The sequence below is a fragment of the Stegostoma tigrinum genome, chromosome 28 (assembly GCF_030684315.1).
Source record: "Stegostoma tigrinum isolate sSteTig4 chromosome 28, sSteTig4.hap1, whole genome shotgun sequence".
Classification (NCBI taxonomy): Eukaryota; Metazoa; Chordata; class Chondrichthyes; order Orectolobiformes; family Stegostomatidae; genus Stegostoma; species Stegostoma tigrinum.
The window spans coordinates 29376551-29400662 of NC_081381.1; the positions used below are offsets into that span (position 1 = coordinate 29376551).

Sequence of the window (24112 nt, forward strand, 5' to 3'; positions counted from 1 at the left end):
TTCACAATCCTCTGGCACAGAGAACGTCAAAGTTTCATAGCCTTTTGAATGAAATCATTCGTCCTTTTGTCAGCCTGTTGAGACTGGGGTAAACTAGTGTCTCCCTTATGGGTCCACCTAAATCAGCCCCACCCGTCTCACATTAAGAGGCAATTGGATCCTCCTACAAGGAGTGGCTGAGAAATGCCAGTTAGAAGTGCACAGTTAGAAAGAAGCAAAATACTGCAGATGCTGGAAATCGGATTTGAGGAAGAGTCGCTGCACCCGAAACGTTAACTTTGATTTCTGTCCACAGTTGCTTGCCAGACCTCCCGAGCTTTTCGAGTAATTTCTGCTTTCTCCTCTTAAACATTGCTATTTTATCTGCTCGTACCCTCACCCCTGGCATCTGTGTTCCAGGTATCCCAGCATTAAGTTGTCTTCCACAGTAAAACGGGAGGTGTAGGAGGTGGATAGATTGATTTTTTTTTTGGTTTGGTTTGGTTTGGGGGTTGGGGGGAGGGGAGTGGGAGAAGAATGAGTCACGATATGTAGCCGAGGGAGGAAGGGTCGCAGCGTGTCCCTGAGGGAGGAGGGTGGTGTAGCTAACATGAGCGCTGTTGTGTTGCAGGGGGAGCCGTTGCGGAGACTGACCGGCAGCCAGAGAGGGGGGCCGCGGAAGGAGGGCTCCCTGCAGCCGGGCCCGCCAAGAAGGCCCGGCTGTACGGCCAGAAGCGCTTCATCTGCAGCGAGTGCGGCAAGAGCTTCAAGCAGTACTGCGACCTGAAGAGGCACGGCCGGGTGCACACGGGCGAGAGGCCGTTCCACTGCCCAGCGTGCGGCAAGCGCTTCAGCACCTCGTACAATCTGCTGATCCACCGGCTGGTGCACAGCGGCGAGAAGCAGTACAAGTGCCGGCTGTGCGGCCGCGAGTTCGTGCAGCTCCACCACCTGGTCACCCACCAGCGCACCCACACCGGCGAGAAGCCGTACCCGTGCCCGGTGTGTGGCAAGGCCTTTCGCCAGTCCTCCACCATGGCGGTGCACCGGCGCATCCACGGCGAAGAACGGCCTTACCGGTGCCCGGACTGCTCCAAGTGCTTCAAGACCTCGTCCAACCTGTCCAAGCACCGGCGCATCCACGGCGGCGAGCGGCGTTTCGCCTGCGAGGCGTGCGGCCGCCGCTTCCTGCACTCGCACCACTTGGCCACACACCGGCGCACCCATTCCGGAGAGCAGGCCTCTTCCTCCTCCTGCTGCTGCTGCCCGACCTGCGGCCAGAGCTTCTCCAACCCGGGCCGCCTGCTGGCGCACCACCGGCTGGCCCACACCGGCGAGCCGCCGTACCGCTGCGAGACCTGCGGCCGCGGCTTTAAGCAGAGCTCGACCCTGGTGCGGCACCGGCGCACCCACACCGGCGAGAGGCCGTACAGCTGCCCGATCTGTGCCAAGGCTTTCCGCCAGACCTCCACCATGCAGGTCCACTACCGCACGCACTTCGAGGACCGGCCCTACCGCTGCCTGCAGTGCGGCAAGGGCTTCAAGAGCGCCTCCAACCTGATCGGCCACCACCGTGTCCACAGGAGCTAGAGAGCTCGGCGCCACTCAGCCAGAGTCCAGCCATCCCAATAGAGGCGGAATGCTCCATTTCAAAAATATACTTTATCCTTAACTTACTTACAGTTCACTTTGGACAATGCATAAAGTATTGCCATTCTTCATATCGAGCTTCAATTCAATTGCAAACAAAGTCTAAACATGACAAGAAACTATCTGCATTCAATTAAAGTTATGAATTTTAATTTTATTGCAAAAAAATTTAATCATAAATTACCTGTAGATGCAGTACGGAGCAGTTCAGTTTGGACATTGCATTGGATCCAGTAAAATTATGATATTCCATGTTAGCTTCATCCAGGCATTATCAAAACACGACAAGAAATTATTTAGGTTCCCATTAAATATATGAGGGATTGTGCAACTGAGCAGACACTCGTTATGCTTTGACAGAAAGGCCTTAATCGGTGGTCTTTCCCCATGGTGTCTTGCCTGCAGCTGCCCCAAGCTTTAGTGCATCCCTCAGCACATAGTCCTGGATCTTGGAATGTGTCAGTCTGCAACACACAGTCGAGGCCTTTGCGCCCCAGGGAGACCAAACAGCGTATTTCACCGATTTCATGGTCTTCTGGGTGGCAGTCAGTGTTTGTCTCGATGTCCAGGGAACAGACCGTAGAGCACAAGAGTCCTGTGTCACGGAGTTGTTCTGGACAAACCTCAACAAAATTCACTGCATCTCTTTTCAGACCTTCTTTGCAAAGGCACATTACAGAAGGAGATGTGTGACAGTCGGTGCAGTAGTGCACTGAGAGCAGGCATGCATGAAGGATCTAACAGGCAGTGGCCTTCTCCCCACTAGCCACGTTACCTCCTGGTGCTTGTTGGAACGTTCTGCTGATGAGGTATTGTGTCAAATGACTCTGACAGTCTGCTCAACCAACAGAATCCACCCTCTCCTTTTCACGCAAGGTCTCAATGCCTCCTGCTGACCACTGCTTGATGGACTTGTGGTCAAAAGGGTTTTTCCTTGCAAATTTTTCAACCAGAATGATGGTACACTATGGTCCTATTACTTAGTGTTCGACAGCATCATAACCAGACTCATCTTTCACAACACCAGGGACAGGTAGAACCTCGGTACGTAGAGTCAATTGGTGTTTGCATACCAAGAGCTAAAACTACAAATATTGCACCTGCTGAAACCATCACACCTGCCCTCCATTCAGTATCTCCATTCGCAACTATTCACTGCAAGCAGCTTTTAACCTGAACATACTTTTACATGCGAGAAACAGGAATTCCCTTTGTAAGAAAATTCCTATGAATGACTGTGTGTGAAAGATGCAGAGTTAATCACTTCCTTTTTTTTAAACACCAGTCTTTATGCCTTTGCGGAATTTAAAAGTCAGCTAAAAATTTCCTAAACTGATCTAACCTTAGTAACGGGTTTGAGCTGGCTGAAATCTAATGCTTAATTCTCACACATGCATCCAAACTTAGTGATTTAATGCAGTTTGAATTTGAGTGTCTCATTTTCAATGTCTTTGATAGCCTGGTCACTCATTTCCAGGATGCTATGGTTCTTCTGCTTCACATAGAGTTGACTAATGGAATATCCCATGAGACAGACTCTGGAAATTCAGATAAGCATAGAGAACATAGCTTGACTTTCCCAAAAATGATGTGAAACACTGCATTTAAAGGATTTGCACAGATCATTGAGTTATGATCCTTGATCACTCGACGTATTTCTTGAATTAGATAAAAGCTGTTATGTTGTCCATGCACAACTATTATTCAATTTGCTGTTTGTGTAACAGTTCCACTTCATATTTTTAAACTTTATACATAAGCATGATCTATCATGATGCATTATCACATTTGAAAAATGAAGTAAGACTTTATAGTGCTACAAGATAATCCAGTCTTTAAAATCAGTGTTCTTGCAGGTTTAGCTGTTTAGCTACTTATTGGTAAATGCTGAACTGGATTTCCAGACAGAGAAAGACACTCATGATTGAGACTCGAGCGTGAGTAATTGAAGATGTGTAAACCAAATTAATATGTGGCAAAACCTAAAATATAAATCCTAAAAACATAATTACTAGGTTCTTTAAATGGGAAATTTGCAACCTTGCCATTTTGAGGACCATCCTAACCCTATGGCACAGAAATTAATTCTAGGGTTGCCCAAATTGGAATCTGTCATCTCAGCATAAACCAGCATTGAATCTCGAGGGTATTCCTTGGCTGAGATTTCTTTTTAAAATGTCCAGTAGGGACCATGTAGGAGAAATGCTGTCCACTATGAATTCCCCAGAGAATTTCACGACAGCAGGAGAAATGTTGGCATAATGTAGCATAGGGATTTGCCTCCCTCTTCTTTCCTGATATATTTTCTTGTGTTTTGTGTTGAGCAATTTGCCCAAGTTTTCACAGCACGTGGTACATGAAGGTGCATGGAATGGGCAGTGGAGCTGTTTGGCTACACACTGGCAAAATGCCTTAAAACATGGATTTTAGGTCTGTAGACATTCTCTTCTCCCTGCTTCTATCTCTCTTTTAGGAGCTAAAATCAAATAATCTGCCCTCTTACTCTGGCTGATCTGTGCTGATCAAAATTGGTAATTTAAAACACCAAGCACATACAGATCAGATATTGCACGGTCATTATGCAGACTATGCTGCCTCTACCCAGGCTGTATGGTATATGTTAACCCCAGACCTGGAAGAGTACTTTTCTATAACATCCATCCATCCTGTCTGATGTCAACTGTGTTTAGATTTATCTGATATTGCCAGTTAGCTTCAAATTCAGTTTGTTTTGTGCTGATGGTGCATACCTGCTGCAGGCTGGATTGAGACTGCCTGCTCTCAATTCTTACAGGAACCTTAGCCGGCAGAAGGCATTTCCATTTGATTGGTATGGTCTGGATTTGAGCCCATGTCCCGGAGATGAAAAGATCACTGCCAAACCATTTCCACCTACCAGTCACTTCTGCACATTGCTGTCCTACCAGGGAAGGTCCGAGAAAGCATTTATTATTGAAGCTTGACTGTAATAAACCTGTTGAATATAAAATGAATATTCATCAGAATTTGAGGGAAAGTCAGTTCATCCGTCCCAGTGGGTGAATCACGATCTTTAGATAAAGTGACTGGAAATTTCCTTTTTATGAAGACACACCTACTCTCCTCTAGCTGTGACTGCACTGAACTCCATTTCCTGTCTAGTGGAATTAGAATTTCCCATTAAAAGCCACAGAACTGACGATTGATTGCCTGTCTATCGTGCAGCTATTTTCTGCATGTGTTTGAACATTCCTGCTGAAATTTGCATGAACTTTCCATTACTTTTGGATGTGGGCAGAAGAGTATAACTGCTAAATTACTGTACAACTTCAGTACTGAGTAACATTTGAAAAGCATCAACACCTACTGGCTTATTTTCAGTTTATAGATATTATTTTCCCATCATTTAATAAGTGGGCAGCAGAAGATATGCTATGTGTTAGTCATTATCTCTTGAAACTGTTATTTAACTATTGATGTAGTACTGCTCATATGAATACCCTGTTTTTGTGATACTATGTTCAACAAAAAGTCTATAATGTAGTGCTTCTATGACACGGCTTAGGAATTTGTCTAGTTGTGGTTGGTGGTTTGTATGTATAGAGTAGTTAGGTAGGGACAAAGAGAGATGAGCTGTGTGGTAGGGTATCATGGGATGTTTCTGTGTGTTCAGAGATGATATTACCCACACCTCTAGAGCAAGTGGAGACTTGAACCCGTGTCTCTGGGTCTCAGAGGTAGAGACATTACCACTGCAAAACTCCCTCTCTGTTTTTGTCTAAAGGACTTTCTGAAATACCGTGGACTGACCCACGGTAACTGTAGGCTATGCCTCCTTGGACTGATTTTCCCAGCAAAGCAAATGGTTGCTCTGCATTTGGCCCATTTTTCTTAATTAAGCTGTTCAGAAATGTTATTGCACACCTCTGCAGATAGGACTTGAACCCCCAGGTGGGGACATTACCACCTCACCACACGAATCCTCATTGATGACCCTTGAACGAATTGACTCATCCACATTGTGCCCAGCAGAAAGGTCGAGGGTTCAATTGCCCTAACACTTCTTAGTGGGAGAACCTTCAGCCTTTGCAGTGTCTGTGATTTCTGAAGTCGGATTTCTCATTTAAGTGCTGACAACTTGAAGATGGTAATCGAATTTGAGGCATCTGTTCTCGTAAAATGGCCCAGAATGACACAAAGCGTCTGTTTTCTAGTTCTCGAACCAGTACCAGGGACTTGCACATTTCGCTCACGGCCACGGCCGCACCCTTTGAGGTTTCCGAATGACTCACACACGAGATCAACGTGTTGTGACAGGAAGGTCAATATTCATCTTGATTACAATCAAAATTATAGTTCAGGCTCCGCCGATATAGACTATCAACTCAAACATCGATTTTACCGATATCGAAAACTGGCAGATCTTGTCAGCTGAATATTAATTTGTCAGTGTTCAGGGAAATGTGTGGGCTGATATGGCCTTTTATTCTCACGCAATCGGGAGGACCTGAGGATTAAACAGTTTCCGAAACATCCGGAAGTCCCGTTTATGTGAAACACTTGATCCCTTGGTCCAGCCTCGTTATGTCGGCCGTACAAGCAGAATTTCAGACGCGCGTTATTATTACTTTGGAAACTCGTGTTTCTCTCTTGCCTGGCGCTGTGCATTGCATTTTGTCCTTAAGAAGGTAGGGGCGCCGCAGTGATGATTGGTAGGGAGCGCTATCCACACTTAGGGGTGAGACCAGGCTGAGTGCTCAGTGGAAACTATCCTGTGATTACATTTCACCCAGTTCTCTGTCGTGTTCAAATTGGGGCGGAAAATAATTCCTTTTGAGAAAAGCAATTTTTGCTGTTTTCAGACAAGGACTGCTGAAGATTCCTTGCTTTACGCAGGGTTCTAACTAGCACAGGGAGGTGATTAAGGTTATATTTAACCCTCAATGAACTGTCATGTGGCGGGGAGGCTTTGAATTAGCAAAATAATTGATGAAACGCTATTTGTCGCCGCGAGACCTTTGAATTTGGTATCGAAACAGGTGATGGAGACGTGTGTGACTTGTGCTAAATGATAGAATATTACGTGTACAACTGGAGCTGAATCATTTAAACTTCCCCGAGGAGCCTATTTCCTTATGTCACACAACTTTTGTTTCGATATCGTCGTTTACTTCCCCTTGTGAACGATACCAGCGGATCGATCCACTCGGGCCTGTTTCACATATACATAGAACGTAGTACAGCACGGGTCAACAGGACCTTCGGCGCGCTGTGTCTGTGCCGATCCTGGTGCCACTGTAATCTAGTCCCGTTTGTCTGCCAGTTTACCTGTCTGTCTAAATGACTCTTAAAAAGGATAAGAGCAATTATCATGTCTTGTTGAGAGAGTGCTGCAGGTCTCTCCCCGTTTCAGCTACTTTCTTAACTATTTTGGCAACAATGCACAATTCCTTTAAGTGGTCGAGCCGTTTACTGGCTGGATTTGCAATTCTGGATTGTTGGTTCCTACGAACTAATTGATAAAGTCAAGCACAGAGTTTGATTTTTTTCCCCCCGGGTGTATGGGGATGCTCGGGACATCATTTTGTGACAATGGGAAAGCTCAGGGGCCCAAAGAATCCTGAACTCACTTTCTGTTACAAGTCAATGTGTATGTTACGTTATGCATTATTCAAATCATTCTTGAAGCACCGCAGCAATACACTGCACACTATAAAAGATGCACTGCAGTAACTTACCAAGATACTTTGGACAGCACCGTCCAAACCTGTGACCTCTGTCATTTAGGACAAAGGCTGCAGATAAATGTGGGAATCATTGTCTACAAATTTCCATCCAAGCCACTTAGCATCCTGACTTGGAAATATATCGCCACTCCTTCACTGTTGCTGGGTCAAAATGCTGGAACTCCCTACCCAACAGCATTATGGATATCAAAACACCATTAGGATAGCAGTAGTTCAAGAAGGTAGGGGATATCAGGGACTGGCAGTAAATTCTACCCTAGCCAGTGATCCCCACATCCCATTAAAAAAAGTATACAATGGTAGAGTGGATAAAACAGCTTAGGAGAACTAATGTGAGCTGATTTTTGGTCACAGATCTCAAGCAGGATCAGTGGAGATAGAAACCAGAGTTAGTTGGAAACAGTGACCCTGCTTCTGTCTCCATGGACCTGCCAGACCCACTGAATGTTTCGAGTGCTTTCAGTTTTTATTTCTGATTCCCCAGCATCTGCTGTACAGTACTTTGGTCAGTGAACTGATTTCAGTTTCTAATCTAGCCAATAAGTCAAGGGTGGCTGTGGGCCAATTAGACTTCAGCTGTATTTGGTGAAAACAGTTTGACTCTGGGTCTCCCTATAGCCCATAGACTGGAGTGGTTCAAGGAGGCAGCTCACTACCAACTTCTCTAGAGCCATTAGGGATGGGTAATAAATGCTGGCCAAGCCGCCAACACTGACATCCCACAAACAAATTATTAAAATGTTTAGTTTAAAAGAATTAAGATAAAATTACAGGACAACAAGGATCACAGCCTATTTCGTGTAGCATAGCCCAATATTTATATGTTTAAGGAACATGCCAACTTAAAAAAAACTTCAGTAGTCAAACCAAACCATGGATGTAGACTTTGACACTGCCCTACTTCAAATAGTGTAATGCTTAAAGTGAACCATTTAATGTTTCTCTTTGTTGAAGTTTCAGAAAATTATAGAGACTTGTGGTGACATGGCAAATTTTCTGATCACCAGCAGTCACAGCAGTTCACAAGCTGCTAAATACATTCATCATTAAGGCTGAAAACATCACAGTTACTCATTTACCTTTGTGGTTATTATATGGTTACAGTTTAGTTTCTGAGATCAGTATATTACATTTGCAGACACTGTGAAACCTTGCACATGAATATATCTCGTCTTGCCATGGTGCAAGCCAACATTTCCCCCTCCCACTCAGAAACAGGGGCATGCAGTACAAGTAAATACCACGAGATGTTTAGATCAGCCTTTTGTAACATCATATGGTCACCTGATTAATAGTCAACTATGCATTTTATGAGGTATTTATTTCTTTTTAAATATATATTTCTATATTACAGAAATATAATACAATTGGCAACTTTTTAATCAATTCAAGGTGTCCTGCTTAATAGAGGAAGTTCAGAATGCCCGAAAACACATCCAGTGGGAGATCATATAATCAGCTCATTGTCACTGGCTGCTTTATCATAGAATCATACAGTACAAAACAGCCTCTTCAGCCCATCAAGTCTGAACTGTGTAAATTACAACAAATCTACATTAGTCCAATTTGCCAGCACTAGGCCCTTTGCCTTGAATGTTATGACATTTCAAGTATCCGTTCAAACACTATTTAAAGGTTGTGACATTTCCTGCCTCAATACCTTCCCAGGCAGTGCATTCCAGACTCCCACAACCCTCTAGGTGAAAAATGTTTTCCTTCCTTCTAAGTCTCCTGTCTTTCACCTGAAAAGAAAGTGTACCTCCTTGTTATTTGCCCTTCAGCAATGGGAACAGCTGTCTTTTATCCACACTGTCAATGTTGTTCGTAATCTTATACACCTCCATCCGGTTCCCCCTCACCCTTCTCTGCTCCAAAGAAAATAATTCAAGCTTATACAGCCTGTCTTCAGAGCTGAAGTGCTGCATCCCAAGTAACATCCTGGCGAATCTTCTCTACACCACCTCCAGTGAAGTCACATTCTTCTGATAGTGTGATGACCAGGACTGTACACAGTGCTCCAGCTGTGGCCAACCAACTTTTTGTACAACTCCAACATAACCTCCCTGTTCTTGTATTTTATGCTTTGACTGAGAATGGGAAGTGTGCCATATTGCCTTCCTTGGTTACAATTTCTCCTCTGGCCTAGAATTCTCTTCCTGTAATATATTTTCATTTAGCTTTGCATATTAATTAGTCCGTTATTCAAATCATTCTTCAAATATCACAACAATACATGCTGTACAGTGCATAAAATGGCAGCTCTTACAAGAATCACTAATATTGATGAGGTTTGATTTGGATTTCTTTTTAAATCATCTTGTTCAATGTATTATAACACGACTCTGGAGCAGGTGGGACTTGATCCTGAGACTGTCTGGCTAAGTGACAGGAACATCACCACCTCACTAAAGAGCCCTTTAGAATTTAATTCTGTACCAAATGAGTTATCAGGGCCTTGTGGCCTGGTTTACACCAAGATTAAAATGAGGACTGGGGAAGTTTGAGCATTTCATCGGGAAGGATGAGCAACAAGATATTGCAATGCCAAATCCTGAAGCATTCACCAAATACCTGTGTTCTGATGTTCGCTGACAGTCATTTATCCTCTAGCCTGCCCTTTTTTCCAATTAGTCTCCTACCCCTACCTTTTTCTACAGTGTAAAGTCATCACGTTCCCACTTCTCTTCAGTTTTGAAGATGATTCATATTGGATTTGAAACGTTAACTCTACTTCTCTCTGCACAGATACTCAACATCTGCTGGGTTTCTACTGCACTTTGAATTTTTATTCCACTAGCTACCACTTGTCAATGTCAGAAATTGCTACTTGAATGCAATCTTCATGCAGACCGGCTCAGTTTTTGTGGCCCATCTCTCAATCAACTCAATCAGTTTTCAGCATATAAGACAGAAATTGCTCGAAAAACTGAGCAGGTCTGGCAGCATCTGTGAAGGAAAGAACGGAGTTAACATTTCGGGTCCAGTAACCATTCCTCAGAACAATTATCAGCATCTTCAACACCCAAGAGGCCCTTATCTGTGAATAGTTATTCATTACCCTTCTATTTCCACATGCACACTTAAATACTTAAGTATTTATTAAATAATTCTACAATTCCCATCTTGATTATAATCTCAACATTCATCCATTGCCTCCTCTTTTAAATTGAAATTGACAGTAAAACTCATCAATCTCAAAAGTCTTCTTTCCCCTACATAATGTCTGTAGATTCCAGTGTGCTTTTCTGACACTTGAACATCTTCCATTTATTGCTGCTCTCTTTTCCTCAGTAAATTTCATTTGCCATTGTATCCTTTTGTAGTTTCCTTTTTTGCAATCAATTTGTTTTTTTTTGGCCCCCACTCTAGTTGAACCGTGAAGCAAAGGAAGGCATGGTCGTAAATCGCTAATTTTTCTATCACCTTTATGTTGTTCATTACCCAGAGCCAGTCCAGTACTGCTACCTTTCTAATAGAATTTGTAACATATTCCTAAGGAACAATAGCTGATGTCAAGGCTACAATGACAGTGCTGTAATGTACAAGTGTAGTGCTTTACAACAAATTAAGTACTTCTTTTAAGTTAATGTTTTTAACATAAAAAAGCAGTTAATCAGCACCCCGTCAACTCCCACAAACGTTAACGTAATAATAACCAGATGATCTGTTTTTGTGACGTTAATTGAGGGATTAATTTTAGCCATGGGTCATTTTACGTCCATCTGAGACAGCAGACTGGTCCCCTGATTGCCCTGACATTACTTCTGAAGGGAAGAAAAGTATGGGAAATACCAATCTAGAAAAGCTTTACATGGGTGATGTGAAAACAGCTGGGCCAATAATTTCATTTATTGATCACTTTTAAAAAAAAATACCTGGATTAAATTTATATTAAATTGTCTGCAGTAGTTCACTTGAACCTTAATAATACAAATTGTCAGCTGAACGTGCTAATGTGTCAGCCCAAAGCTTTGTTTCATTGTGAAACTGGCAAATAGAAAAGCTGGAGAACAATAATTGTCTCTTTATAGCAGAAATTACAAATGAAACCAGCGCTTGTAATTGATTTTAGAGTGTCCTACTGTCTGCAAAATTCGGATCTTCAGGAATTCTTTATTTACACCACCCTGACTGTGAACCGCACAGTTCTGCCAATGAGACTCAGTGCAGAGCAGAACTTTGTGGAGTGGGATGCTTAAAAATAAATGGTTGGAAACAAGAAATGATGTGCACACTATTAAAAGGGAGTTTCAAGCAACAGATATTACCCGTAAAATGTTTGCTTAAACAGTTGTGTGAAACTGACATCTGTCTTTTCAAATATACAGTTGAATTACTTATCAAGATAAATATTGCAAAACAAAATGCAGGCTAAACTCTGCAACAAATATTGCAGCTCCTACTGCATAAACACAAGCACAAAAGAGACGTGTTTAAAGGACTGTGTATTACTAGTTATGCAACTAGCCAGAGGTGAGGGTTATTCATTCAATAACAGCATTGAAAATGTAGGTTTCCTGTTTGTTAAACCTATCCAAATTGCAAACTTGTAACTAAAATAGTGACCAAAAAAATCCTTTTACACAAACTTGGAGATAGCGAAAACTGCAGATGATGTAGTCAGAGTCAACACAGCATGGAGCTGGAGGAGCACAGCAGGTCAGAAAGCATCAGAGGAACAGGAAAGTCAACATTTCAGGTGGGGACCCTTCTTCAGAAGTTAAGTTAATCCTAGCCAGATTGCAAACTTGTAGTTAAAGTAGTGACCAAAGAAAACCTTTTACACAAACGGGACCCTTCTTCAGAAGTTAAGAAGGATCCCGACCCAAAACATCGACTTTCCTGCTCCTCTGATGCTGCCTGACCTGCTGTGTTCCTCCAGCTCCACATAGTATTAACTTTTATACAAACTTGTTGCCTATACTGACTTGCAAGTTACCAAAGCTTCTCTGAACAAAACTAAATTCTTACTTGTTTGCGGTCTGTTGATACAGAGCTTTCTTACAAAAAAAATGTAGTGTGAAAAATTCTCAAAGCGTTGTATCTCAAATTTCAAATATATTTGCATATAAAGCTCCAATAGTTTGGAGCTCAGTCCAGTGTTTCAGTGCTGGCTCTAAATTGGTCAGCATGGACAAGTTGGACCTTAGGGTCTGTTTCCATGCAGTGGGAACCCATGAATTCCATCACCCTGCTCTCTCCTTAAAACCGTGCTTCTAATTTTCTTGCATGTCAGCATGACAGCACACTCACTCGGGATTTCAAGCTTGCACAGTTTTGTCCGAAGCAAGATATCCAGTGACAAGTTTCTGAGTCGTTACAATGTATGCAATTTTAAACAGAACATCTCTGAGCAGGTAGAATGTCTTCAGTCTTGGTTAAGCTTCTCCCAAGCTACAATGTACGTAGTCTTAGATAACAAAGTGTGAAGCTGGATGAACACAGCAGGCCCAGCAGCATCTCAGGAGCACAAAAGCTGACGTTTCGGGCCTAGACCCTTCATCAGAGAGGGGGATGGGGACAGGGTTCTGGAATAAATAGGGAGAGAGAGGGAGGCGGACCGAAGATGGAGAGAAAAGAAGATAGGTGGAGAGGAGAGTATAGGTGGGGAGGTAGGGAGGGGATAGGTCAGTCCGGGGAGGACGGACAGGTCAAGGAGGCGGGATGAGGTTAGTAGGTAGGAAATGGAGGTGCTGCTTGAGGTGGGAGGAGGGGATGGGTGAGAGGAAGAACAGGTTAGGGAGGCAGGGACGAGCTGGGCTGGTTTTGGGATGCAGTGGGGGAAGGGGAAATTTTGAAGCTTGTGAAGCCCACATTGATACCATTGGACTGCAGGGTTCCCAAGTGGAATATGCGTTGCTGTTCCTGCAATCTTCGGGTGGCATCATTATGGCACTGAGGAGGCCCATGATGGACATGTCATCTAAAGAATGGGAGGGGGAGTGGAAATGGTTCGCGACTGGGAGGTGCAGTTGTTCTTTGCGAACCGAGCGGAGGTACGTAGTCTTTCCTTCATTTCTTTAGTTTGAAATGTTGACACTGTCCATATAACCACTGAACTGGTTTGTTCTTCAGTTCAGTGAGCTGTCAAATTCAAATCTGTAAAAGATGCTGGGGTCAGTTTTATACTTGCACTGATGTGATATCCTCGGATACTTCCTGCACCGGACCCTTTAGATCTCTTATCGCAAAACACTGGTAGAAATCTGTAATTAATGGTGCAGTAAAATTCCATGTTAATTACAAAGCTAATAAAGAAAATTTATTTTGTAAGCTCTTCATCAATTCTAATCAGACTGTTACTTCCTTCAGTGAAAACTGGGTCAGTTCAGAATCCAGGTGTAAAAAGATTGCTCTACAAAATTAGGATAGAAAGGGCATGTGTGGGACAAAATGTATTCCCATTGCCTGCTCAGTTGGCCCTTCTTTCCATACAACTCCTGGAAGCAGCATTGAAGGCATGTACCTGCAACATTATACTGGGTCCTGCCTGTGACTCGTCCGACTTCACTTTTTAATCGGTTTGGCTTATTTTATGGCAGTCCTCTAAATAAAACCTTTGTAATAAGGGGGTTATAGTTAGCCCAGTTGGCTGGTTGTGGTGCACAATGATACCAACAGCACAGGTTCATTTTCTGGGATCAGGGTCACCATGAAGAACCCACCTTTTTGACCTCACCACTCACCTCGGGCTAAACCCACCAACAGCTCTCTCTCTCTCTGATGAGGGAGAAGTCATAATGATTTCTGGACAGTGCCGAAAAACAAAACAAAAGCCTGTATAATAACCTCAGTTTGCTCAACTGCTGTTAACAATTAAAAATAATTTGAATAATTTCAAATAATTTAGCATGTGTACTCATGAAATACTTTACTCCTTTGCACAGGTTAGCTATGTCTCAGTACACTTTGAGTACGTTACCTCCTCCACTTGCTTAACCATATCAAGTTCCTGATTGCTTTAATTTGGAGAATATTAATAATTGATTATTAATAATTAATAATTGAACATGGATGAAACAATGCCCTTAGATGATGCAGTTTTGGGGTGAAGTGGAAATAGTGATGTAGATCCTAACCCGAGGATATAGTAATTAGTCCAGCCATCGCTTCAACATTAAACGGATTCAGCACCAAATTATCAAAGGAAAGGTTGGCTAGTAAAACTAGATTCTATTCTAAACCTAGTGAATAGTTTCCAGGCTGCTCTTACTTGATTTCAACTGGTTTTTAAATTTATTAAAAAGTGAGGGATAAATGATGTTGTGAAGCAGACAAAATAAATGAAATCTATTGTATCTTACAATGTTTCTATGACCTCACCTTGTTTTTTCAACTCCAGGTACATTTTTCTCCTTTTAATTAGGACAATGAGAAAAATCAGAGCTGCCACAACGATGACACCAATATAAAATTTAACTTCGACAGCCATGGCTAGGAGAAAAGATAGCATGAAACTGATACGGTTTACATTCCAAAACTTCAAACATGTCAAAACTTTCAATTATTATTTAAGCGCATTTTAATCACCAAGGAAGCTACAACAACTGGCACTTGCATGGAGCGTTTGACATATCAAATATACCCAAGGCATTTCTTGGGAGCCAACAGGAGATATTAGGATAGGTAAGTAAATGCTTGGTCAAAGATAGGTTTTAAGGCCTTACTTAAAAGAAAGCAGAGAGAAATTCCAGGAACAAATTTCAGGAGTTAAGATTTGGACATATGAAGGCATGACCAGGAATGGTAGAACAAAAGAAATGAGGCATATGTAAGAATCTAAATTGGAATAATGCAGAGTCTTGCAATACAACTGTCATGACCCATCTATGACATCAAATATGAGTAAATATGTTACATAGTGTGGCTGTGAATTTTAAAACAATGTTCCCATATTTTACACACTTAACCTGTGTTTTGTTTGCCCTTAATTACTGCTAATTGGAATTTTTTTGTAATTCCGTGGATCTGAGCCTTGCATTAATCTTTGGATATAACGTCATATCTATTTTCCAAATGAGAAGTAAACATGGACCTTGTTGGGCTTCCTAGTTGGTTGTAAAAGTATGGATGGTACTCTTTGAAGAAGAACAAGGAAGCTCTCACAGTTTTTTGCCCAATGTTTACCCTTCCCCCTTCCACCAATTTCATTGAAAACAGATTATCCAATCTTTATCTCATTGCTATTTACAGTATCTTGTTGTGCAGAGATAGGCTGCAGTGTTTCCTACATTATAACTGTGGCTACACTTCAAAAGTGTCTCATTTGCTGCAAAGTGCATTGGGACGTTATGAGGTTGTGGAAGATGATATAGAATTGTAAGTCTATTTTGACAGGAGGCAGAATTAGATTCAACCAATGTTAATCCCAATGTTAATCCCAATTAGCCTCCGTACTTCAGACACTAGCATGAAGGTGAGCTGCGAGCACTTGGAATGATCCATTGCTCAGGTTGGTCCCCTCCAGGGAAAATTAGAAGAGAGATTCAGGGCTGGGAATTTCCACAGAACCCCACCAACTGGAAGTGGGGCCTGATTCTATGCTTGGGTGAGGCCCCTGCTATGCTACCAGTGAAGTATCTACAAAGTACCAGAGAATCCCCAGCCCTGCTGCTTAATTTGCACGATCTTAACTGTAAACATAGTGACCATTTGAAGGCTTGGTTCATCATTAAAGCTATAAAGAAATCAAATTTTATTTAAATTGAAATATTGTTTGTGTGAGTCAGTCATTAACACTTACCTGGCTGGCTTGCTGTAGTTACTGAAGGACTTGGTTTGTTTGAGCCACTGGGTATTGTTGTCCTCGGCACACTTGTGGTGTTAACGAAGCTTCTTCCTTGAGTTGTGGTCGTCTTTGGAATAATGATGGGCACACCACATTCTACGTCCTCTGTACTTGAACCATTTTTAATTAAACGCTGTCCAATTTCTTCACAACTATATGAAAAAAAATCCGATGTTGTATTAGTAAAACAATCTGCTTTGTGTGAAATGGAAAGCACATCTGCTCTTTTAAAGACCAAGCACAGATAATTTGGGCCAAGTGGCCACTTTCTCTGGTGTAAGCCTCTCTGATGTCTCTACATTCTGACAGGAATCGTTGCATTACTTTATAACCATGGAATAAACAGTGGACTGCTCAAACATAACAAGCTCATCATGTGTCTGTGGGACACCGGGAAAATAACACAGTAAGTGCTCAAAACTCAAACATTTGTCATAGAGTCATAAAGCACGGAAATACACCCTTCAGTCCAACTGGTCTGTACCAACCAGATATCCTAAACTGAAATAACCCCATTTGTCCGTGTTCAGCACATATCCCTCTAAACTCATCCTATTCATGTACCTGTCCAAATGTCTTTTAAATGTTATAACTATACCTGCACTTACCATTTCACCTGGCAGCTCATCCCATACATGCACCATCCTCTGTGTGAAAAAATTACCCATCACGTCCCTTTTAAATATTTTCCCTCTCACTTTTTGGACTCGTTTGAAAAAGACCTTAACTATACACCTTATTCTAGAATGTTATTTTCAATAATTTTCTCCTTTCTGGAAATAATGAGAAGATAAACAGAGGATCAATCTGCTTTTTGTTACTTACTGATTTTTGGAAAGGGACAAAATTAAACAGTATTGGAGTTGGACTGAACTGGGTGAAAATGACTTTAGATATTTCTCTTCATACAGAGCCAACAGAGAAAACAAAGGACTGGATGAGACTGAAGTGAACGTCAAATATCCTAAAGTACATTTTTCATGCATCAGACTACCTCTCGTGTCCTTCATTACTTTTTCCTCCAAATATTTCTTTAATCCCCTCTTGAATACATTGGCAGTATCAAAGTGGTTGTGTTTATTTCAGTCTTCATCTGTTGGATGTTAAACTGCTATGAAATGTTATAAATGATAATCTGTGAACTGGTGGCTTAGTATGGAAGTGTCTGATATTAAGTATTTATGTAGGTGTTGTCAGTGTGCAGTAGAACCTTAAAATAAGAACACAAAGGATTACATGCTGCACTGATTTTCACTGCAGTTTGTGTAAATGTGTTCTTTATAGAACCTAATCTTTTTACTGAACAAGGGCAAGCTAGCTGGAATGGCCGTCAGTCCTCACACTTGAATCATATACAGACTTGTACTGCTTAAAGTCACACACATATCAGTTACAAAGCTGAACAAATGCTTCACGTACCAGGTCCAGGGCTTGCAGGGATTAATACCTTCTTCATCAGAATAAAATCTTGATGGACATGGCTCACAGGAATTGGACTCTTATATGGATGAAAATAAGTTAAAAATGACATGCAGTTCATGACAATGTGTTCTGATGAAAGATCATCGACATGCAAGGTTAATGGTATTTCTCTCTATGCAGATACTGCTAGAGTAGCTGAGTGTTCCCAGTATTTTCCATTTTTATTTCAGATTTCCTGCATCTGCAATATTTTGCTTTTGTAATGGCAAAGGGTGTCATGTTTGCCTTTGTAAGCACATTATTGTACAGCTCTCACTTCACTGATTCCACCCTTTTCTCGCTTTACAAGGAATCTAAGTGTGCAACTGAGAACAGCAGCAGGCTGTTTATTTTGTTAAAAAGACGTTTAAATTCACTACATTTTCACGCTTTCCAAATTGCAGTTGCAAAGAATTATATTCTCTAACATCATTTTGTCTCTCTCGACTTCTTCCTGCTGATTTTAATGAACTCTTTTAGATGTCTTTTTAATGGTCATTGTCACTAGGAGACATTCCCAGTTACAGGAAGAATGGCCACTGAGTCAGACGAAGTCCCTTAAAATTGAGATGTATCTAACACAGACTTACAAAGAATCTAAGTGTGCAACTGATAACAGCAGCAAACTGCCATTTCCTGGTTGAGGTTCAATGTAAGGATACTCCCATCATCCACGTTCAACTATCTCTGATACCTGTTTACAGAAATCTTGACAATGACTAGTGCAATGATATCGAAAAGAGTTTGGATCAAAGATTTTACATGGAGAGCAATAGGCTCTTCCACCAATTTTATTTAGAAATTAAACAAACGGGATTTATACCATTGCATCACATGTTTGCAAGTGAACAAGCTATAATTTGCTGTACATTTTAATTGCAATTGTGCCATTTTAGACAGAAATGTTCACTAAAATCAGCAGGATGAAGAGGAAACTTTGTCACTCATCCTGCAACATCAAGGCATTGGTTATTCAGGAGTAGATGACAGACAAATGAAAGTAATTCAGCCTTTGAGCCTGCACCACCATTTGATAAGACTGCTCATCTGACTGTAAGCTTCACTCCATAACTATTTCATACCTTTTATTAATTGTTTGCCTTTGCCACACGAGCATTCAGCATCCGAATTTTTTTCACACTTCTTTTTATATTTGGCACCTGATTCCGTATTGAAAACAAAGGGCATTTTCATAAAATTATTACAAAGGTCAAGTCAAAAAACAAGTTTGTTCATTCAATGCTAGGTCAGCATTTATTGCCCATCCCTAATTGCCCAGAGGGCAGTTAAGAGTCAACCACATTGCTGTGGGTCTGGAGTCACATGTAGGCCAGACCAGGTAAGGATGGAGTTTCCTTCCCTAAAAGACATTAGTGAAGCAGTCGGGGGTTTTCCTGACAATTGACATTAGTTTCATCTTATAATTAGACTATTAATTCCAGATTTTTAACTGAATCTAAATTTCACCATCTGCCCCGTGGTGGGTTTGAACCCAGTCCCCGGATCATTGCCTCGTCTCTGGAATAATAGTCTAGCAAGAATGCATTGGCCATTGCACACCACCATATGTTCACCTACTGTATGCTGATTTTTTAAAAATATCAAACATTTGACAATTCATTCTCTCATTAGCAACCTACAGCCCCACAATTGATAAAACAAAATGTCAAACTTGCAGCTTCTCCCAGTAAGTCATCTCTGGGAACATGACATTAGTTTAGGGAGATCTGCTGCTAATTTAGTTGTAATGTAATCTAGTGTAATGCTAATCTAATGTCTTACTCAAAGATATCATATTTATATTTGCTAACAATACAGTGTCACCTGGGACAGTAGGAGATATATTTTCTCAACAACTTTCTCCATCTATGAGGTTGAGGGGCAACCTAAGAGGTTTATAAAGTCATGAGGGATATAGCTAAGGTGTCATTTCCCTCCGGTGGGGATGTCAGGGAGCATATTTTTAAGGTGCAAGGAAAAAAGTTTTAAAAAAAGACATGACGGGCAATTTTTTTACACAGAGGGAGTAGTTTGTGTGTGGAATGAACTTCCAGAGGAACCGGGGAACACAGGTACAGTTAGGACATTAAAAAAAAATTTAGGTAAGCACATGAATAAGAAATGTTAGGAGCAATATGGGCCAATCACAGGCAGCCATGATCAGTTTAATTTGGGAATATGATCAACATGGACTGTTTGGTCTGAAATAACATGGTGTGAAGCTGAATGAACACAGCGGGCCAAGCAGCATCAGAGGGGCAGGAAAGCTTGACATTTCGGATCAGGACCTGAACGGTCATTTTCCATGATGCATGACTCTATGACTCTCCTTTCTTTCCCATTTCTCCTGCTGCTCTTCCTCCACAGCTGAACTGAATGGCTTTCTCATCCAATTAGCTCATTAGTAGCAGTATTACATAATACATATTATAAATAGATTTCTAACAATAACAACACATACCAATCTTCTCTATTGAAGCAAAGTTCATTAGAAGTAGTGTTATTTCAAGCTTTTGGAAAAGGGGAGAATGTAAAGGGAAGCAGATAAAGGGCAGACCAATGGGATCAGAGTGGAAAGCTCCTACTGAAATACAGACATAGGAATGATGAAAGGAATATTCTCCTTCCAGGCTGGAAATTCTACAATTAACAGCATTATAGGTACAAGGTAGTGCATCTTCATTACTTGATTGAATTATGAATGTAAGAAACAGATTTAGGAACTCAACAGTAGTCAATAGGCTCACCTTCAGAACATATTTTGCATGAAGCACAAGAACTGTGTGCATTCCATCTGCTGGTATACTTTCCTGTTGGGCATTCTGCACAGACTGGATCTTCATTGAAATTTACACACCGACTTACCAAATAATGTCCTAGTTTAAGAAAATGCCGGTGAGATTTGGTTAGAATCTGTTGATTTGGAGCCAAAACACCAAAGGAAATAAATACAATATCAGTGAAATTATTGGAAATATCAACCTAATGATGAGGCTAATGCTGTATTTATTAAAACATTTTCAGTTGAGAATGTTGTATCACTATCACAATCACTAATATCCCCACCACCATATCACTACAGTGTGCAATTAACACTATGACTGTATCAATTTTTGAAGCACACAGCTATTTCTTTCAAATTCTGTCTCTTGCTTTGCATTGATATTGCTTATGTGCCCTCCTAATTATGGGCAACACATGTCTGAAACCATGTAGTTTGATGTGATGAGTCACTTGTGTTCTCAAATTAACTATCCCAACATGTTTTCACAGCATCTAAGAGGAATACCTTATAGCTAATGTACTATCCCACTGATTGCTGTATTAAAATGCATTGTTTTACCATATTGCTTGCTATTTCTGTAATGGTGATAGGTTATTGCAAGGTGAGCATATTGGCCTCATGCATTTCCAGTCAGACTTGGAACTGGCTTTGGTCAGGGATGCCATTAGGGCATTTTGACAGAGAGATAACCAAGAAAGGTAGGACATGTATTCTGCCTCCTAGACAAAGGTTCTACTCGAGTGGCAGGTGAGTGGCAGATGAAAGGAGGTGACAGTGTCAGCCAAAAAAAGACCTGGTGGAACACATTTAAACAACGAAAGAGATTATGGTGGAGCAAGTATTGCTGCCCATATTTTCTCTAGTCCTGTTCAACACAAGGTCTACCATACTATACGTTTTACCATACATATAAATTCAGCAGTTCTTTTGGTGGGAAAATTTTACAAGGCTTCATTGGCTGAGGAGTAAAGTGGGACAAATTGAAAAGCTCATACAAAGAGCCTTTACACACAGAATTGCTGAATGTCCTCCTTCTGTTCAGTATGACTGCAAGGGTTCACTGACTTGCAATATTAGTTTGAAAGGCAGTGTTAGCTCTTTTTATTTGCTTGCTTTCCAAAGATGAAGACTATCACTGCTTAGACTAGTTCTGGCATTTCTCATCATAACAACAAACTGATTATATAGTGCAGTAGATCAAGCTATCATTCAATGAATGTCCAGGAGGAATAACAGCAAAACCTCCAAGAAGTAAACGCATGCTCTATGAAACATAGATGATGCTTGTATTCAAAAGCAGTTCAAAGGACCCAGATATTTCAAAAAAGAAACAATGGTGGCTTTTTAATAATTGACAATATGAAACTTTCAGTTAGAATCTGCAGCTCAAGATACCTGTACACAACCTTTACAAATATGCCACAGGACAGAATGTACAATATTGAACATGGGATGTTTATGAAGAAAAGTATTCACTAAGCTTGTTCAAGCAGCATGTTTTGCCTGGACCACCAAGGAAGGAGGCAGTCTATATGATATTTCATTAAATGAGACACAATAATGGTGAGGTATCTACCATATTGCGCACTATGGTTACAGAGAGTGGATTCACCACATTTTGAATGAAGGAGCAGCACACACCAAAGGGGAGTAATCAAAAGGTGCAGATTAACAGTGGTAACTGAACAACCACTACAAACAGGGAGGTGAAGATATCAGCAATTGATTCAAACGGTCTTTCAATAAGTTGCTCATTAACAACATATGGTTTAACATGGGACGTGCACGCAATAAATACAGGTACCTATTGTCATTGCAGACAAATATCAATGCTACAATGAAAGAGTTTTCTGTACTTCAACAAACAGCTGTTGATTCATAACCAGTGAAAAAACTGAACTGCTTTTATCTGCAGCATTGAGAATCTGAACTAATTAGTTTTATTGTGTTTGAAAAAGACATATTGCCTAAAACTAAACCTGATTTCTAAAATGCACCTTGTTGTGCCAGTGGTGTGGCAATAATGGTGTGCTTGCCAAGCCATCTGTTTCTATCTATTGTACATAATAAAGTTTTTTTTTGCTTAAATTGTCAGTATGAAAGTGAACTATAGGGCCACATCCTTATGCAACCAACATCATTCACATGTTACAGTAGAAAGCAGATGAATGACCCTCCAGGCTGTTAAATGTATAGTCATCAAGTATTTAATTGTGTTCATATAACAGGTATTAACCTGCAATATACTTAGGCTCCTATATGTGAGAACAGACTGAAAATTTGGTACAACAGAAACAAAATTTTAGTTATGGAATTAGGGATGCATTTTAAGAATGTGTTTGCATATTAAATTTTGTAAGTATGTAAAGATAAGGCATCAGTTTATTTCTCAGAGCCTGGCTAATGGGTGTAAAAGACATTTCAATCCCCAATGCAAATAACATTTTCTTACTTCGGAGCAAAAATAAGAAACAAGGTGTATACAGCATCCACTTTCTGCTCATTGAATAACCTAGTACCAGAATTCTGCATCTACTTATTTGGAATTCAGTAAATTGCTTTGCAGTTTGTTACTTCTTTTTGGACTTTAAAGAGTGTTGAACTACAGAAACAGAGCTTCTAAATATAAATTGTAACAAACTATTAATACTAAATATTGAAATTTATAGAAAGGACTATTGAGACAGCGGCTATTTACTTTAATCTTACCCAATCCTATAGAATAGACGTGTAAAGTTTAAGGTCATTAATGAAAATTAAATTTAAATTAACGAGAGATTACTACTATGGCCTTTAATTTCTAATCACATAGTGAAAATGTGAATTTTTAAATGTTTACTTCAGCGGAATTTACAGTGATACAATTTATAAACTTCCTTTGGTAGTGACTCAGTTCCCTTTCATATATTTTCCATAGCACTCTTTCTGCAAAACCTCTGGATCGCCCACTTTTGTTAAAACATTTTTTAACTGTTTACTCCTGATGAGAGGCAATAGCTGCACTTTTTATTTCCTTTCTTGGTATGCTCTGTTAGCCACAGTCATGCACCAATCTTTTTGTTATTGCTGCCCACATAACATTCAGTTCTTTACACAACTATTGATTACCTTGTGTACTTGAGAACCATATTTGGTTTTTAATTGCATTTAGCTTTGAAGTATGCTAGAAATGATTGATTTATGTCTTGTGTATGTACTCCCTGGTTCATAAAAAAATGTTTCCACTATGTTACATTTCACTTTCGCACGACTAAAAGCACAACTGTTTTGCAAGAAGTACACTTGAGCATTGCCTTTTTGTTCACATTGTTACACAGTAAACATCAGTTCAAGTAACAGCCTTATTTTTAAAATAAAAGATCAAACGAGCATCAGAATGAGGGCTTACACATGCGGTAGCTGTTGTCCACTTATTTTTTATTAAGAAGTGTTACACCATTAGTGTCATGCAATCATTCTGTCAAACAGTTCCAATGAAATTGTAGCACTGTTCACTCATGTGGTATTATCTTTTTAAAACAACATTAGATAAACCGTTTAAGCACTAAATCCCCACAAATGCTGTTATTGCTCACATTCCTGGACCATCAGTTCTGATGACTTTAACCAGAACTAATTCAACATTTTTTCTGTAACTAAAAGATTTAGCCTGAACCTTAGATATAGTGTACAGAAATGGAGCTGCTTCATGCTCATTGTGTTTGGTTGCAGTATTAATGGAGT

At 40.7% G+C, this 24112-nt stretch overlaps 1 protein-coding gene across 9 annotated transcripts in view; it reads left to right on the top strand.

The window, feature by feature from the left end:
* LOC125466643 (zinc finger protein 239-like) overlaps positions 1-23719 on the top strand; it is a 28266-nt gene extending 4547 nt beyond the window's left edge. The window contains exons 2-4 of one of the 9 annotated variants that reach the window (XR_009447409.1): positions 611-14981; positions 16453-16549; positions 17055-23719. Coding sequence is in view for 1 of the 9 variants with exons in the window: in XM_048561442.2 (XP_048417399.1) it covers positions 611-1569 (959 nt within the window). In the remaining 8 variants the exon portion in view is untranslated. Of the gene's footprint in view, positions 1-610 lie in introns of all 9 variants that reach the window. The other 8 variants (XR_009447410.1, XR_009447411.1, XR_009447412.1 and 5 more) reach the window with 8 other exon arrangements.
* The last annotated feature ends 393 nt before the right edge of the window (positions 23720-24112 follow it).